Raw genomic sequence first — 18,584 nt, forward strand, 5'->3', positions numbered from 1 at the left:
TAAGTCTAAGATATCCAATATTGCTTTATTAGATTGTGCATAAATTGCAACAAGTAAATTCTGTTTGGCTTCAAGACTACAATTTAAGAGATTATAGTTACAAACCAGTGAAAAGTTCATCCACTTCAGAAAATGTTTGAATATGATTATGCCAAACTTCAATGAACATTAATATACCAATTTGATGGTTAATCTAATAACTAGAAAGTATAGTTTTGTTTTAGATATTTCTGAGTTTTTCCCATGTACTTTTAGAACTTTCACAAACATTTTTTATGAGATAGAGCTACAGGGCTTTTCCAAAAAGGTATATGAAAGATACTCTTCCAGTATGCTAGAACAAAGCCTAAAGCAGCTCTGTATACTTCACATGGTAAGTTCACTATATGTGTTTAAAAATATGTTCAAATATCTTTTCCATTTATATTTCAGTGGTATCCAGTTAGTATTTACACAATAATATTGAGCCAGTGGTTTTTACAGGGAAAAATGGATATACAGTCTTTTCTTTATGGCCTATGCAAACTATCTTCCCCAATACTATATTGTCTGAACAAACAATGCCACTGAAGAAATTTAACATTCAACTTGCTGGTTTTAATCTCCGAAAGTGACAATCTAATTTTACTGTAAAAGTTCTATCAACAGAAACATGAAAAAAATCCGCATTCTCCCAAATGTGATTAGGTAAAAACTCATTTAGGCAAAATAGTATTTATGCTTCCATTTTATTGTTTTTAAGAATTAAACTGCCACCTCAGTAGTCTTAAGAGCAATATAATGAAACATACATACATTTAGACTATGTCCATCATAGTTTCAAAAGCTTCCCTGAAATAAAGCTGGAATTCACATCTTTTTTCTTTAAGGAAAGAAACACTAACAGTAATTTTGTTATCCTTCTACTACCCACCCACCCCCATTCAAACAATAACTGGACAAATTCAAGTCTAACACATTTAAAATTTTTGTCTGCTTCGACATTCATCTGATCTGCCTCCCTGCATAACTTATATTTCTTAAACCTAACTGAAAATAAATCATGTTTTAAAAGCCTATGAGAATTAGCCTTAATATATGGAATTTTATCATGATACTAATTTTTTTTTGTTCAATACATAGGCTAAGTGGTTTCATAACCACATTCAACTCCAGCGAATTTCAATAAAAACAGAAGAGTTCTTCATAAATAGTTGAGAAGCTCTAAAATGAATCTATTCTCTTATTACATGAAACAAAGAATGGTATTGGATTTTCAACAGTAATATTTTAACGGCTCCTAAATAAGGGCATGAAAGGGAGTCAAGTTTGCACCAGTCCAAGTACCTACAGTAATATGACAGACACACTCACCACCAACTTTTCACACTGTTTCACTCCCATGCTAATAAAATTTCCTCGCTAAAAATATTACATCAACACTGGACTCTCAAATTGATAGGTGTGAAAAATCATTTCACTTAAAAAAAAAGTGTATTAGTTATTTTTGACTGGTCATGGTTGAAATGGCCATCTGTATTATTTCTAACTTCAGCTCTAAGTTCATAGATGACCTTTCATCTGATTATCCAAGATGAGAAATTGCTTTGCCTGTACCTGACAGAATTAAATGGTAAACCAGCAATCAGTTCACTCTTTGTCAAAAAGAATGTTCTAAATTTATACACTACAAACTATTCAATAATGATATCTGCACACTACGTATTTCATGTGTATATTATGCACCATTTTAGGGGGGAGGAAATACTTCACAGGGGTTTATTCAAAGGATATATAATAATATCCTAAGAATAATGAATTGTACATGAGTTCTGTAGAAACTGAGTGGTTATCTTAGCGGACTATAGCAAGCCCCTATAATGCAAAAGCTGACTCTAAAGGCACCTTATAAAGCACTGAAATTCACAATTTAGTCATTACTTTTCTCCAATACAAAATCATCTGATAGTCTTCAGTGTTGACTCCACACTAAAACATCCCAAGTTTTAGACTGCTTAACCAATAAAAAAAAAAAGGAAATCATTAAGTTTTAAAATTTCAAGTTAGAGAAAGAAACCTTATCACACAGTAATGAAACCTGAGCAATGCAAGTCTGTGACTACAAGAATGTCCTTCATTAATACAGTATTCAAATTCCTCCATGGCATTCAAATTGTGATTTAAAACCCAATAAACAAGACCCCACTTAAGCACAGGATCAAACTCTATCATGAAATGAGGATTTACATAAAGCCTATTCAGCCCTAAATATTTAGTTTAAGACAATGAGCAGAGTAGAATACACTTCATCTAATGAACAATTTAAACAGTTCTATAAAATAATGTTACTTAAGATTAATAAGTGTGGTGAATTATGTGATTTTAACCATTCAGTAAAAGCGTTAATGAGTAACAGCATCCCCCAACAGTTTGGAGCCTGTAGAGTTGATAACTTTGGCCGTATCTTTCCAAATAATTAGTAATGCCTTTAATATTACATGTATTTTGGTGCTCCTGAACAGCCTAAAATGAAAAGGCATCCAAGTGAAGAGCATTATATACTTAACATACTTCAAAATTTCAGTGCCTAAAATGTGAAATAATTCTCTACCATTTAACAGTCTGCCTTATAGTAAATTCTAGATTTTTACTTTTAGGATTTTATTGTAACTTTGGGAAATTAGTGGTAAAACATATGGTTTTAAAAAACAGTATGTGGCTGCACTTAAATTCACATAAAAATAGCATTTTTACAACCATATTGAAATTTAATCCTTTTACACAGGTTAACAAAATGTATCACAAGAAAAATGAAACTGGGTTTAACAAAAGCAATACTTTTGAAAGTGGAACAATAAAAATTTTCTATTTTTTTTACAAATGGTCACCTCTGGGTCAATTTACCACACTAGGGGAACAAAGTTGTTAAAATATAGCTGTGCTCTACTGAGCCACTTATCTACACTACAGTATAGTACTTGAAATCAATCCTAAGGTGAAGATTTAAAACCATTTTGAGACAAGACCCTAAGTGTTTTATAGCCACCTCAGTAAGAGGTATTTTTCCTTCCCAGAACAGTCAAAGCTTAATTAAAAGATTGACTATACATAAGTTTTTTTTCCATCTTATCTTCAGTTCGAAATACTATTATCATTGATAATATGGTCTGTATCTTGTCTGATCTGGATGATGTGGTCCAGGAAGAGGGGTTTGAGAAGGCGGACCCTGCATTCGTGGAGGAGGTGGTGGCCCTCTTGGTGCAGGCCATATACCAGGACTCATTCCCCCTGGTTGTGTAAATGGAGGGCTCAGAGTTCCTTGATCTTCAGTGAACTGGGGTAAAGAGTTAGGATTATAATGGTGAGGAGGGGGTGCAGTAACAGGTGGACCACCATGTTGAGGTGGGGGAGGTCCTGGAGGAGGATGATTCATATAAGGTGGCATCTGGGCAATAATATGTCCAGGGGGAGGGGTTATTGGTGGTGGAGCAGAGGTCATTGGTGGAGGTGGAGCTTGGCTATAAACCAAGTGAGGAGTACCTGCAGCCTGGGGAGGATGTGGCATTGGATGGCTTATTGGTGGTGGAGGAGGTGGGGGTGGTGCATAATGTTGCTGTGGAGGCATAATATGATGAGGGTGCGATACCACTGGTTGACCCTGATATTCAGGATGATGGTGAGCAGGTGCTGGGGCAGGAGGTGGTGGTTCTCTAGCACCTGAATTTGAGTCATCCTGAATAGGGACGGTTATTAAATTGCTGTGTTTTCTTGTTGAAATACGAAAGGTTTCCTGACTGACCGAACGAGGTGGAGGTGGAGCCATGGACAATTCTGCTGGAGGAGCACGAATATCCTCATGTGGCTGATTATAGTGCTCATGTGAAACATGTTGCAAAGGAGGTGGTGGCATCATGATGTGCTGCTTTGGCGGAATATGGCTCATATTATGGTGCTTGTCTGGCGGCATTATAAAACGATCAGGGATTTCAGTTGGTGGTGGGGCAATAGGAGGATGAACATTTTCAAGTGCAGCACGGGTAACAGGTTTCCCAGCTCTCATATGGCGGTGGTTGATATGAGCCTGTAAGTCTCTCTGAGACAAATACGTTCTCTTGCACCCTTGAACAATGCTACACATGAAGAGAGAACCTCGTGTACACTGCTCAATTCGCTGCACAGGATCACTACAGCTAAATTAGAAAAAGAAGAAAAACTGATTTACTAAAACAGACTTTAAAAATAATGCACTTAATTTCAAAGATATGCTTATTTTTTAATTTGTTATGGAAAATTTGCAAAAGTTCACAATTAAAAATTATACCGTAAGTGAACCTTTAATTTTTCTCACTTTGTTGTTTGTTCATTATTAAGCATCAACATTTCTATCAACTTCAGAACTCTCAATACAAGAAAAACTGAAAATCTATTAAATACAGTATGTTTTAAAAAAATACCTTATTCTTCCCAAGCCTTAGAATTTATCTGATTTTCTCTAACAAGTCTATGCTTTCCAACCATTTGCAAAAAAAAAAAACCAGGGTGGTGACAAACCAAATGTCACAATTACGGAATTCAAACTTGTAATGGTATTTACCGAACAACAAGAATTTGCTGAGGAAATACTAAGTGAAGGATACTAAGTGGAAGATGCTGCAAGGACTACAAAAACAAGTAAGATCAATCTAATTATCAGGGTTCTTAACATTAAACAACATAAAATTTAAATTCAAACCCTGGCTATCAAGAGTCTCTTAAGGAAGGGATCTTTCTGGATGGTCAGTCAAATTTACTACTAAAAAGTATTCCATACTCCTGACTTTCTAAATTGTAAGCACTAATTTAAACTCAATATTTTAATGACTCAGGGTCCAAATTATAACTATTCTTCATTCTCTATACTTAATCTGGTCTAGCTTTTAGAGTCTTCTGAAACAGTGGAGGGAGGACTAAACTAGGAATCAGAAGAAATGGGATCTGGTACTGGCTATGTAATCTTGGAGAAGTCATTTAATGTTTCTTCATCTATAAAATGGGTTAAAACATCTATTCTACCTAATTCAATGTTTTTATATTTACTTTGCCAGAGAATATCCTTAAGATCAATGTAACAATGAAAATGACCGAATTTAATCACTAAACACTATTTATGCAGAACTAGCTATTATCATTGCATATGTATGCCAGGTAATTTGACCCTATATTAAATAGCTCTATATTCTTGATTTTTGAGTTGTGTCTGTATTTCCATTCTTGCTGTAAGGCTGGCACTCCTCCTTAATACTAATAGGATTCCCTTTAATGGCCATTTGACACACTTCTCAGATCTGGGTCTGTTAATCCAGATAGGCTTATGTTCTAAGTAGCCTTATAAGGGCCAACCAGTGAGGTGCTTTCTGGGGTTATGTTTAATACCTTGAAAATTAAATTCCCTTTTAAATATTAACATTAGAACACTTATAACAAAGAAAAAAGCTTTTAATGTACTCTACATAGTTTTTTGCAACGTCTAAAATCTTTATCCCAATGAAGCTATCAAATAAATTTGCTATATAAAGTGAATGTATACCATATTGGAAAGTTAGGCATTAAAGAAAATTAGGCAAACAAGTGAATATGCACTTTAAATTTCACAATTCTTCTAAATTACAATTGCAGGGAAGAAATATTCTTTAAACTCATACTATAGATTTTACAATCTGTGACTTTAAAGAGCATCAGTTTTTACTAGTTTGTCAATGAATCATCCTTTTTCTCTCAGTGATGCCAATCTTCCTACACCATAAAAGGAAATCATCCCTTACAAGTGTCCAGGGTTTTGCTATCAACCAAAAGTACAACTCTTGGGATAGCTTCTGACACATTTAGAAGAAATCTAGGACAAGGAAGCTTTTCTCAAAGCTTTCCTCAAGTCTTCTATCAGGGGTTCCACATTAATATAAAATTCCTAATTTAATGTGGATACTTCAAGACCATTCCAATATAGATTAGTATGAACCAATACCTCTAGATCTTCCTAACTTACCTGAGTCTATACCATGATGGTATTAAGATACACTCAAGACGTAATCAGATTTGAAGGTAATAAATAAGAGCTTATACTTACATATGTACTTACTATATGCTAGGTACCATATGTATACTTACTGAATTCTAATAATAACCCAAGGAGGTAGGTGCTATTATTAGCTCCATTTTATAGAAAAAGAAACAGTCTATATCACATAGCTAATAAATGGTGGAAAAGGGATTTGAACCCAGGAATTCTAATCCAAAGTCTTTGCTCTCAATCACTACCTCACTAGTATCCCATCAAAACAAGAAAATAACTGTTTTTGGCTTAAAACAAATTTTGTGATGACAATATATTTTGTCATTTTGGCCAAATTGAATTGACTGATAACAACTACCTAGCCCTATCCTAAGGAGAAGACTAAGGCCAACTCTGGGCTCACAGAGAAAGAGTAGCCATGCCTACACATGTGATATCCTGTCGCTGGTTTACATCACCTCTGACCTTTAATCAAGATTATAAATCTACAGCACAAACTTTATTATTTAAAAATTTAATGATGACCTTACCCTGGACACATCTTATCTCCCTTTTTTTCATGTAAAATTGCACAGTCATAGCAAAAAACATGCTTGCATGGAATCTGTAAACAGAGATTTATTACAGTGAAGAATATTAGAACAAATTAAAATATTTCCAAAAAAATAACAGTAAGAATAGTAACCTAGACACAGAAGACACTTGAGAACTATTTGTTAAAACGAACATTTATTAAGTACTAATTTTATAAAAGCAATAGTCTTTTTCAGATACAAGTCCTTTGAGAATGTGATGAAAACTTTGGCCCTTTCCCCAATAAATGTATACATGCACATTTGCTTATACTTCCTGAAGGTATAAACCCTATGAATTTCATCATGGTCCCTACTGGTTAAAAGCTCCTGAAAAATAATACTGTAACCATGTTTTATCTTATCCTTTTCCTCCTAAAACTTTTAAAAAGCAGTAAGATAACAAATATCTCCTACATTTAACATAAGTAGCATTTTTCCCTGGTAGCCTTACTGTAATAAACATAAAAAAATCTAAAAATAAATCAAGACATAGAGAAATAATGTTACGCCATTTTAAAACTCACAGCCCATTACTGTTATTTAGCTATGTTATACAGTAAAGCAACAGTGCACAATCAATGCCCTCTACCATCACGAATATATTATTGAATTCAATTTTTCCCCAAACACAAATGTAAAACTACCTTTTTTAAAAGGAAGATGTCAAAAAATACTATAAAATTACAGTTAGGGTTGTAATTTATTTTAATTATTAGAATTAAATTCTCCGAAATAAAAATATAATCAATTCAGTTTTATAATAAAAATTATGGCCTTTAGAAATGAATAACAACTGATTTTATTTTATTAAACAAGGAAAAAACACATTTCTCCTTAATAAACAGAATAAATATAAACTAACAGGTATCAAACAGTCCAAAGAAATTATTTAGTTTTCAGAAGTTAGTTCCCTTAATTAATATTTTACAAGCAATTCAGGAGCTTGTCAAGATAATTATATTAAATGCATATTGTCCCAAAATTTCCCTTAGCTATTTCACTTTTTTAAAAAAAATTTTATTTTATTTTATTGATCTTAGAGAGTGAGGAAGGAAGAGGGAGAGGGAGGAAGGGGAAAAGGAGGGAATGGAAGGGGTAGTGGGAGAGGAAGGGGGAGGGAGGAAGAGAGGGGAGAGAGAGACATATTGATTTGTTATTCTCCTTATTTATGCATCCATTAGTTGTTTCTTCTAATGTGCCCTGACCAGACCGGGTATCGAGCCCGTAAACCTTGGTGTATTGGGACAACACTCTAACCAACTGAGCTACTGGCCAGGGCTTCACATTTATTTTAAATGTTACAAACCTAAGTCATTGAACAGTGATAAACCTATCTACTTAAATTTCAGAATCCTATCTCTACAAAAATGTTTACATTTACAAAAACAGAATTCAATTTAATTATACTTACCATTCGCCCATAGATCTTAATAGGCAATCCACATTTGTCACAGAAATGAACTGGTGTATCATCCTTTTCACCCAGGATGTTTATCTGTGGAAATGATATAATTACAATTTTCTTTTTAAGCATTTCTAAAAAATCATACCTATAATTTACACAGTGAATTTACACTTTATAAATATTGTTAAAGCAATTAGAAATAAAAGTTTCTTGGTATCTGCACATATTCTACACCATTGTCTGTGCTACCAGTTTTTTGTTGTTTCTTTTTTCTTAGTGTTGTTTTTGATTTTACTTTACTTTACTAAAAATTGCTTCAAATTATTTTTGGAAATGGAAATAGGGCATTAATAAACAAATGAGTTGTGTGTGCTGAAAGACACAGCTATAATAAGAGTTCATGCCATTCTTTATGTATCCTGCTTTGTTCTAATAAAATATTTAAAATATTTTATTGTTCTAATAAATGCTTTTATTTTAGTTATACCTGAAAGTCCCAAAAAAGGTGTCCAGGAAATCTTCGCTGATTTCCAAACAGTTCGCCCCCTTTACAGTCATACCGTTCTTTTTCATTATAATCAAATCCTTCTGAGAAAAGAAAGGGTTATCTATTAACTTTTCATATCTCAAATTTCATTTTGGAAGTATATGTACATGGTAAAATAAGCTTATTCCCTGATGCTTTTCAGAGCTCTATGAACAAGATAATCAAGATTAGTTCAATCATCAGCTAGAAATTATCTTGGTGATCATGTAGTCCAACTCTCTTACTTCAAAAATGAGAATATTGCAGTAAGGAGACCGTAACAACAACACAGAGAAGGTGAGTGGCAGAGCTACGAACAGACCTCAGATCTCTTCACTCCCATTCAAGTGCTCTTATTACTGACCCAACTATTTCTAGTATAAAACTTTACTAATTACTATCATGCTTATTACACAAATTTTTAAGATATATATCATTTACTCTGTCTACAAAAGTAGTATCATGATGCAAGAGGAAAAAAGAATATAATGAAACATAAAAAATTCTGCACATTTTCTTCTTATGACTTAATTAGGTATCTACTTCTTCAGCCTTAAACTGAGCCTGATTTTAGAAATATCAACATGTTGATACTTCATCCTTTCGATTAAAACCACTCCTTGGTTAATCATCCAAATAGAAAGAGCCATATCATATCTACTTACAAGTATCCTCCCTTACACTGCATATATCAATATCAGCAAACTTAAAACAATATGAAGATCGAATGAGCTCAATTTCTCTGATCTAATGAAAAGGTTGATGGTAATCCTCTCATCCCATACAAAAGAACCGAAAACCAATGAACAGTCTGATAGGGATTCTAGGTAGAATCCAATTAACTAAAATAAAACCAAGAAGACAAATCTATCCCTCCAAAGTGCCAGGCTTTTCAAAACTCTTTTGGCCGTATAACTGGTAAACGGAGTAGGGAAGCACACAAGTTTTAACTTTACCCATGTGTGTAAATTACAGCACTTGTGTACCAACACACAAGCATGAACCAGGACAGGACAGACAGAGGGACAGACATACACACACAAGGAAACACACAGTGATGCAAGAATTTTTTTAAAGCTAATATATACACTCCAGAGTACTATCTAATTATCTCCAATCAAATGTAGAATTCAAAGAGTGTCCTTGTAAGTTACAACTCCATGACCTTAGGCTCTTTTATGGCCCATTTATACCTTATAAAAGCTGGTGTCATCTAAAACTCAAAAATAAGAAAATCAATTTTTCTTATTTATCTAACACTCAAAAAATTATTAAGCAGAACAGCCAAGGAAATCAGGAGCACATTATCATTTTTCAGAGTACTTCAACCGGCACTGCCATCTATCATTAAACCATATATATTTGTATAGATACCATACCGGCAACCAAAACTCCATATTGTGAACAATGCCTAGGGGGTAATAAAAGACAATTAATAATTTTTACCCCAAATAGGTGAATCTAATGTATCCAAAAATCATCTTCAGCCTCAGTATACTCTATTGAGAGAGAGACTAGTAATGGTAGTTCCCTCTAGAAAGGGATATGGGCTTGGGGGAAGGAGGCGGAAGATAAAGGGATACCTGAGAGGAAATGGGTAGAAGAGGGATTTTAGCTTTTTTGCATTGTTTGGATTATTACAAGATATGTACATTACTGTGTAGTTTTAAAAAATTATTTAGAAAACAAAAAGGCCAAAGGAGGAGACCCTAGTTACTGATAATACAGAAGCAGCCCTAAATTCTACAACTTGTTTAAATGGGGAGAGAAATCCTATAATAAAGGGAACCATAATATAAGGTACAATTAAAACAGTTTGATTCTAAAATAGGAATATAGACACATTGCTAAGATAGAATAGACTATCTAGAAATAGATACAGATATTTTAGAACTTTAACATATAATAGTGGGATTCCTACTCAACAAGGAAAAGACAGATTATTCAATGGTTGGGACACATAGCTAACTGTTTTACAGAAAAAATAAACAAAGCCAGACTCCACTTTTTTAAAAAAATAACAAAATGCATATCATCCATAATGTTCCAAAGCAGGGGTCAGCAAATTTTCTGTAAAATTCCAGATAAGTAAATACTTATGCAATTACTCAACTATGCCATTATAGTGTGAGAGCAGCTGTAAACAATACTTAAATGAATGGGCATGGCTATGTTCCAGTAAAACTCTATTTGGCCCACAGGCCATAGTTTGCTGACCCTGTATAAGGGTAAGACGGGTAATAAAACCTAGAAGTCATAACAGAAAAGACTGGATATCTGCTACCTAGAATCTTCAAACTTCTCTAATAACAAAAATTTTATACATAAAATTCAAGACAAATGGGGAATATACATAATATATGACAACGGGCCAATTTTATTAATTTACAAAGAACTCGTAAAAATCAAGAGAATGAAAACTAAACTGAAAATAAAAAGGAAAAGGATATAAACAGGTAAATCCTAAACAAAAGAAATGAGCAATAATATGAAAAGATATACCAGGCGTGGGGAACATCAGGCCTGCAGTACTGCCTGAGAAATCATTTTGTCTGGCCTTGCCAAGGCAACTGCAGGCGGGACTCAAAATTCAATAAATTTAGGAGCTTTTTTCGTAGCTAATTTTTAAGTTGATAATTTTGTATGGCCTGAGAATGATGTTATAAATATCCAAATGGCCCCTGGCAGAAAAAAGGTTCCCCACACCTGAGATAAACAAACCCACTCATAATTTAAAAAACAATACATTAAAACAAAAGTTTTGAAAGATTAATAGTATGTACTAATATTGGTGTGTGGAAGTATAAAAATGATGTACCATTTTTGAAGAGCCATTTGACAATATTTGTCAAGTTCTAAAATGCACAGTATCCATTAAGATCTAAAACGCCCAAATCACGCTAAGTTTAAATTCTACAAAGTATACATACTAAGGTATAAGTACAAGGATATTTAGTGCAACGTTGTTTTTAACAGAAAACTGGAAAAACTGTTAAATAAGTATGATATAGCCATAAATGAAATACCGAAACCTATTTTCTTAAATGAGATATATCTGTGTGTACTGAGAAGGCAAACTCTCAAAGCACCTTACATGAAAAAAAGGGCAGTTATAGATGAAAAGAGTAACTATAAAAAAACTCATAAAGGATCATTTTGGGGGAGAAAAGTTGTGGAGGAGAAGGACAATTTTACATTTAATATTATGTTTTCTGCAATAGTTTAGATTTTAGCAATAGGCAGTGTTACTTTCAACAACAAAAGAAACTAAACCCAAATACAGGGTGGGGCAAAAGTAAGTTTACAGTTGTGAGTACATCAAAGTTTATTCTTGATTATTATTTGTTAATTATTGTATTTTTTTTCCATATGAACAACCATAGACCTACTTTTGCCCCACCTGTATTTATAAAGGAACAGAAAAGTACAACATGCCACAATGAGACATCAGGAAGACTGAAGAATGAAGACAGTATGTAAGATTTTTACAAGGTAGCTATAAGCAAGTAAAATCACATGGATTATTTGGTGGAATTACATACAACAAAAAGACTTCTAAACCTGTTAGTTTAGCCAAAGTACCTTCATCACCAGGTGGAGGCTTTGCAGGCATTCTGTTTATAGTCCTTGGTGTGCGAGGTGCAGCTTTGGCTTTGTTCCCTTGTTTGGAGATGAGCTTTATAGGAATTCTTCTTCGAACATCAAGACCACCCAATGATCCAGAACTATTGGTGCCTTGTAACTCATTGTCTATGTTAGGGAAAAAATGTTGTAATTTCTGTTAGTTTTTCTTTTTGAAGATTATTCTGCCACAGGTATTAAAGCGACATACCCAACATTATCAAGGTTTGAATATCTGGGTTCTGATTTTTTTTTTCTTTTAATGTATCTTTATTGATTTCAGAGAGAGGAAGGGAGAGGGAGAGAGAGAGAGAGAGAGAGAAACATCAATGATGAGAGAGTCGTCATTGATCAGCTGCCTCCTGCGCCCCCTCTACTGGGGACCAAGCCCGCAACCCGAGCATGTGCCCTGACCGGGAATCGAACCGCAATCTCCTGGTTCCTAGGTTGATGCTCAACCACTGAGCCATGCCCACCCGGGCATCTGGGTTCTGATTTTAAATACTGTGTTATACAAGTTTAAGTGCTAATTGTCTCTATTTTGGATAAACCCTTAAAGAAATGCTTTTTGAGACATGGAACCTTTCAAAAAGCTGACAAAAGTTATAGAACTCTCCCTAAAAATGTAGACAATAAAATTTTCATTTAATTCCAGAGGGGTTTAATAGAAACATAAAACCCTTCATAAACCCAAGATAAGAACTTGTCTTAAAGTAAGTATAAGAGATATTTTAAAAGAAAAAAAGGGAGAGAAGAAGAAATAGAAAAAAAGCATCCCTATCTCCATCAAGCATGCAAAGTAGGCATTCAATAAAATTAACAGTGACAATGGTAAAAGTAAATAAACAATGCACTGAATTGAAGTTTGGTTTAAGGAAAGTGATTATTCCCTTAAGTGTAAAATAGTTTTTCTAAAAAGCATTTGGAAACATAGTAAAAATTATCACACTATTTAATAATAGAAAGATGCAATAACATATCTGCACCATATTTCTAGATGTACACATATGACTCTTAGTATTGAAATGGAAAATTAGTTTAGGAAGATGCAAGGTTTCTGTACTTCAACTAGATCTAAACAACTGATACTTTCTAAGTCCCTACTTGTTCTTGACTATGAAATAAATTAACTCATATCCCATGAGTAACAGGAGCATTACTTCATAGAACTGACTCCTTAAAAGTCACCTTTTCAAGTCTATGACATGATATTACAGTACAGAAAATATTTACTTTATCTACTAAAGACAGAAAGGGAAATACCACAAAGTAGGAAATGCAAATAAAATAGTTTTTAAAACATGACAAGCTATTATTTTTTTTAATCCTCACCCAAGGATATTTTCAGAGACAGTGGAAGGGGGAGAGAGAGAGAAACATCGATGCGAGAGACATCTATTGATTGCCTCCTGCAGGTGCCTCAACTGGGACCGCGGTTGCAGCCTGCAACCGAGGTACGTGCCCTTTGCTGGAATCAAACCTGGGACTCTTCAGCCCGCAGGCCGGTGCTCTAACCACTGAGCAACCCGGCGAGGGCAAAACATGACAAGTTACTGAACAGGTTCGTTTAACTGCCACAGTAGGAGATAGTACAATTGAGATTGATACCCAAGCTGTCCACATTAAATTCAGTAAAGCCAAACTTGAAAGTAGTAACTAATGACTTCCAAGGCTAGTAGGACTACAAATTAAATTCACAATGATGATTTGCACTCCTGAACAATATATAGAACAAAATTCTAAAGGGATCCTTAATGCTTTAAATAGAGACTGATGAATGTCAGAGGGATGGAGGAGGGCGGGTGGGTGGAGGGAGAGAGAGTAACCAAAGAATTTATATGCATATATACACAACCCAAGGACACGGACAATGGTGGGGAGAGGGACTGGGGAGGGGGATGGGACGGGGTGGAACAGGTCATTGGGGAGAAAAAGGAACATCTGTAATATTTTAAACAAAAATAAAATTTAAAAATTAATAAAAAAATAATTTAAATATATTTCAGTCTACTTTCTACTATTACTTTTATAATAGCTAACTCTCAAAACAAAATTCATGAAAAAGGAATTACATGGATAGCTAAAATCCTGAGTTCAGATAAACCCAACTTGATCTACTTTCAAAACTTTGCTAAATGTATTAATGAGTTAAATAATGTATTTCATCTGCTTTCACTCTAGTTGCTTAAGTATAACTACCTACAAGCAATGTAATAGCCAAAAGACAGATATGACAGAATGATTTTTTTTAGCTCAAAGGTTTTTCAATAACTAAAAAAGCAAGTTGTTGTAGACAGAGAGTTAACAGTTCAAGTTTGCCCTTCAGATATTAAAAGGACCCTTGCCCTGGCCGGTGTTGCTCAGTGGTTAGAGCATGGGCCCTCGCACCAAAGGGTCAAGGGTTAGATTCCCAGTCAGAGGCATGTACCTTGGTTGCAGGATAGATCCCCTGCCCCGGTTGGGGTGAGTATAGGAAGCAACCAACAGATGTTTCTGTTTCTGTTTCTCTTTCTTCACCCTTCCGTTTCACTCTCTCTAAATATCAAGGGGGGGGGAAATATCCTTGGGTGAGGGTTAACAAAAAAATTAATGAAAGGACTCTTAATGGTTTTACCTTGGTGAATGATCAAAATACCAACATTCCATTACAAGTCCTTTTTATATCACTGGAACACTTGAAGTCACTATTGTTGCTTGCTTAGCCTACCAATACTTTCAAGAGCTTGAGTCACTGCCTGCCTCATTCTGGGTCTGTCTTGGGTTTTTTGGTTTATTAAGAATCAGAACATACAGCACAATTTCCTTTTAAATATGCCAACTAAAAACATAAAGCCCATAACATCAAAAGTCTTTGGATATTACAAAGAAATTGAGAACTAAGGATATAACTGGCCATTTAAGGTAAATCCACTTTAATAATAAATAATGCATTTGTATTATATAGTTTTTTTTAAGGTGTATTTAGAATTTTATCTTCAATTAGAGAAACCAAGAAATATTTTACAAAATTAGGTTACCGTTACAAGTAGGTGCTAATTCTTAGAATGAATTCAAGTGTTAACTAGAAGTTTCTTGGAGTAATTTTTCCAACAAAATTCTATTAGGACACCACAGGGTAGCCATCACTGTATGTTTAACTATTTCAGCATGATCATAATATCAGTCATTTTTGTGTAACATTGGAGGGTTCCATCAATTTCCTAAAGGGTATCTCTTAATCCTGATATTAAAATCATTTTTCTGAGATGCCTATCATGTCATAATGTCTTCACTGGCTAACAGGCATTTCCTCGCTTGCCAATGATTTTATTTGTGATTCAAACAGTTTATGGATTTCATGAAAACCTGAGTCTTTTGTAAGGTTTGCAATCACAATCTATATACAGCATTTGATACTGTTGCCTGATATGAAACATCAAGGATATAACAATATTAACTAAAAGAATAGAAAATTAGCTAGTTAGTGTTAACCAGCAGGGATATCTTAGTAGAAACTAATTTTTTTAAGTGGTCAGCTCATTAGTGAATATTTTCATGTTAGGATAACTTTCACTTTCTTAGGCAACCTTTTAACTTAGGAGAATTAGGATATCAAATACTCAGGTACACACCTACCCATATTATAATTTCTTAACATAATATTCTCTAAACTGTGGATGGGGCCCTGACTTCCATTTCTAGTAACAGGCTCAAATGAGAAATATTTTGCTAACGTTGAATGTTTGCTAGTCTAACATCAAGATCCAAGACTTTCAGTTCTAAAATATTTCCAAACTAGTGAGAGAGTTCTTTAGGGCCTGGTTCTAGGCCCTCTTCTTTTTTGTATTCCCTTTCCTTAAGTGATCTTGTCCATCCTCATATCTTAAAACATCAATTATGCAGTACTAAGTCCCAAATATGTGATTTTTAGCCCAAATCTTTCCTCTGATCGCCACCTGACATCTCCCCTTGCATAACTCAATATATATCTCATACTTAGCAGTCCAAAATTGTGTTACCAAATTCCCACGAAGTCACCTCTACCTCTTAAAAAAAAGTTTGTTTTTCTCCCAAGTCTTCTCCAGCTCAGTAATGGGCACTACCTAGCTGATCAAACCAGAAACCTAGGCATCTCTCCTTTCTCTCACATATCTCTAAACCAACCCATCAGTATGTGTTTAAGTACTAGCACTGAAATATTTATTGAATCTGTCCATTTCCATTTTCACTAAACGGAGGCACCTTTCCTAAGCCAAACCTCCCTTCTGATTTACTGCAATTACCTCCTAAATTGTCCATTTTCCATTATTCTTGCCTCCCTCTCTTACACCATTCTCCATAGAACCTATTATATTTTTAAAAGAGATTGTTCCTCCTCTACTTCTATTCACATTGCACTTAAAATAAAATTCAAATCTTTGTCATGGCCTTCAAAGTCTTGCACAGCCTGACAGTTACCCTCCTTTCCACTCCCATCTTTGAGCTCTTTCCCTCTTGCTAATAACTAAGCTGCAGCTAATGGTCTTCTCTTTTTTTCCTACTTGTCTTTACACTTGCTTTCCTCCTGATTTATTTCACGGCTGGTTTCTTCTCATCCATTAGATCTCAAATTATAAATGTAACCCTTCCAGAAAGAACTTTCCTCACCACCCTGTCTGAAGAGTCGTCCAATTAGTCTTTACCACAGCATCCCTTTATTGTCTTCAAAGAACTTATCATGGTCTGTAAAATTTGAGATTTTAAAAATTTTATTGTGCCTTCCCCAATTAGAATGTCAATCTCCAGACAGCAATAACTTAGTCCGTCTTGTTTACCATTCCATCATTCCATCTCCAGGGCTACAGGTATCTGGCATATATATATTTGATCACTGAGGACATCCCAAACAACACTTAATACAGGGTTTTTTCCCCTACTTGCGATATGGTTGACATATCGTGATATAAAGTGTATGGAGCACTTTCTAACTCCAAACACACTCATTCAATATCCAAAAACCACAGGAAGCAAAAGCCAAAAAAAAAAAAAAATCTAACGAAGAGGGGAGCCATTACTTGGAGAAAGGGATGTGAATATCTTGATTTTAAGCTCTCCTTTGTAAATGTACCCAAATGATAAGTAAGGACCACAGCAGATGCACGGAGCATGCTTTGGGTTTAGGTGGAAAAGCTGCTCCGAATATTCTGAAAACCACATCTGATTCCCTTCTCCCACCTCTAGTCCATGAAGGACTGGAGATACAATAACCAGAGGCGGTGACCACCGCAGCACCCGCCCAAAGCTGACTGAGACAGCAGGAAGTCTCCAACCCACTCTCGCGCATCGACTCCCAGCATAATAAGGCTTCCTCGACTCCGAGATTGGAATCTACCCGCCAGCCCCCATAATGTACAGCAGAGCACCCAGCGCTCTCTCCTCCCCACAGAGCCCGCGGCGCCGGCCGTTCGGGCTCGGAGCTCAGCAGAACCAGGTAAGAAGCGGCTATTGCCGGCACCGAGACTGTGGGTACCACACCGGAGAGTAGGCCGGGAAGCAGCAGGCGCTTGCCGGGCACTGGAAGGAGTCTGTGAGATTTCGTTCTCACCGCCACACCCCAGTGCCGTAGGGCGAGCACAACCACTCCACGCCCGCTAGGCGACCAGTCCCAGGCCGGCCAAGGGGGCTTGGTACCGGGACCCCCCACTGCCTCCGCCTCCTTACCAGTGTGATCCATGATTCGGCTCGCAGAGCACAGTGGGAGCGGAAGTCAACTGAGCCGGAGTCGCAGGGAGCGCGTGCGCGCTACCTTCCGGAGCCTGGGAGGCGGAAGTGCGACCAGGTTGCCCCGGCTTTGGCCTCCAAGGGCTTCGTTCTCTCGCTTACACTACCCGACGCCGGTGAGGGAGTCGGGCATATTTCGGACGAGGGAGAAAGAGCGAATACGCGAAGAGCTTCGAGGTCGAGGTTGCTACGGCTTCTCCTCAAGTGCTTCGAGAGAAAGTAGCCTTTAACTGTGGAAAGGAAACCGACGGGAATGGGGGAGGGGGAGAGCAGTAGTAACCGTTGGAATAAGCTCTCGGCCGGTAAGGCGAACGCCCACCCCGCGGTGCGTTGCCTTCTGGAACTTGTAGTATGCGGGCGCCCTGGCGCGGGCGGCCAACTGCGCAGGCTCGGCCGTTGGGCTGGCCCCTCCCCGCGGGCGGAGTAACGGTTTGGAATCCCCCAGGGTACTTCAGCGACTGTCTCTTGCCCCAGGTCTAGGAAAAGTGTAAACACGCGCGCTCTGCGAGGCGTCCTCCGGTGGGAGGTTGCCCAGAGGGTGGCTGAGCTGTGTGGACGCTCCACCTAGAGAGAAGGGCTCAATGCTTGTTGTCTAAAGGTCGCTTTGTCGTGAGGAGCTACGTAGACCCGGTTCCCACCTCTTAAGAATCTAACCGTAGCTACACATTTATAATACTCGACTAGCATTCA

At 36.3% G+C, this 18,584-nt stretch overlaps 1 protein-coding gene across 2 annotated transcripts; it reads right to left on the minus strand.

Annotated features, from left to right (window-relative positions):
- Nucleotides 1–709: 709 nt before the first annotated feature.
- Nucleotides 710–17,923, minus strand: CBLL1 (Cbl proto-oncogene like 1). 2 transcript variants are annotated; one of them, XM_081146917.1, is made up of 6 exons: nucleotides 17,835–17,923; nucleotides 12,117–12,284; nucleotides 8,496–8,593; nucleotides 8,015–8,098; nucleotides 6,559–6,632; nucleotides 710–4,169 (listed from the first exon to the last, which is right to left on the minus strand). In XM_081146917.1, the coding sequence occupies exons 1-6, from the start codon at nucleotides 17,845–17,847 to the stop codon at nucleotides 3,131–3,133; spliced, it is 1,476 nt and encodes a 491-aa protein (XP_081003043.1). In that variant the 5' UTR covers nucleotides 17,848–17,923; the 3' UTR covers nucleotides 710–3,130. The 2 variants fall into 2 exon arrangements, with proteins under 2 accessions (XP_081003043.1, XP_081003042.1); XM_081146916.1 differs by having other exon boundaries at nucleotides 8,496–8,596.
- Nucleotides 17,924–18,584: the final 661 nt, after the last annotated feature.

Source organism: Miniopterus schreibersii, assembly GCF_964146895.1.
Source record: "Miniopterus schreibersii genome assembly, chromosome: 9".
In the NCBI taxonomy this organism is placed as follows: domain Eukaryota; kingdom Metazoa; phylum Chordata; class Mammalia; order Chiroptera; family Miniopteridae; genus Miniopterus; species Miniopterus schreibersii.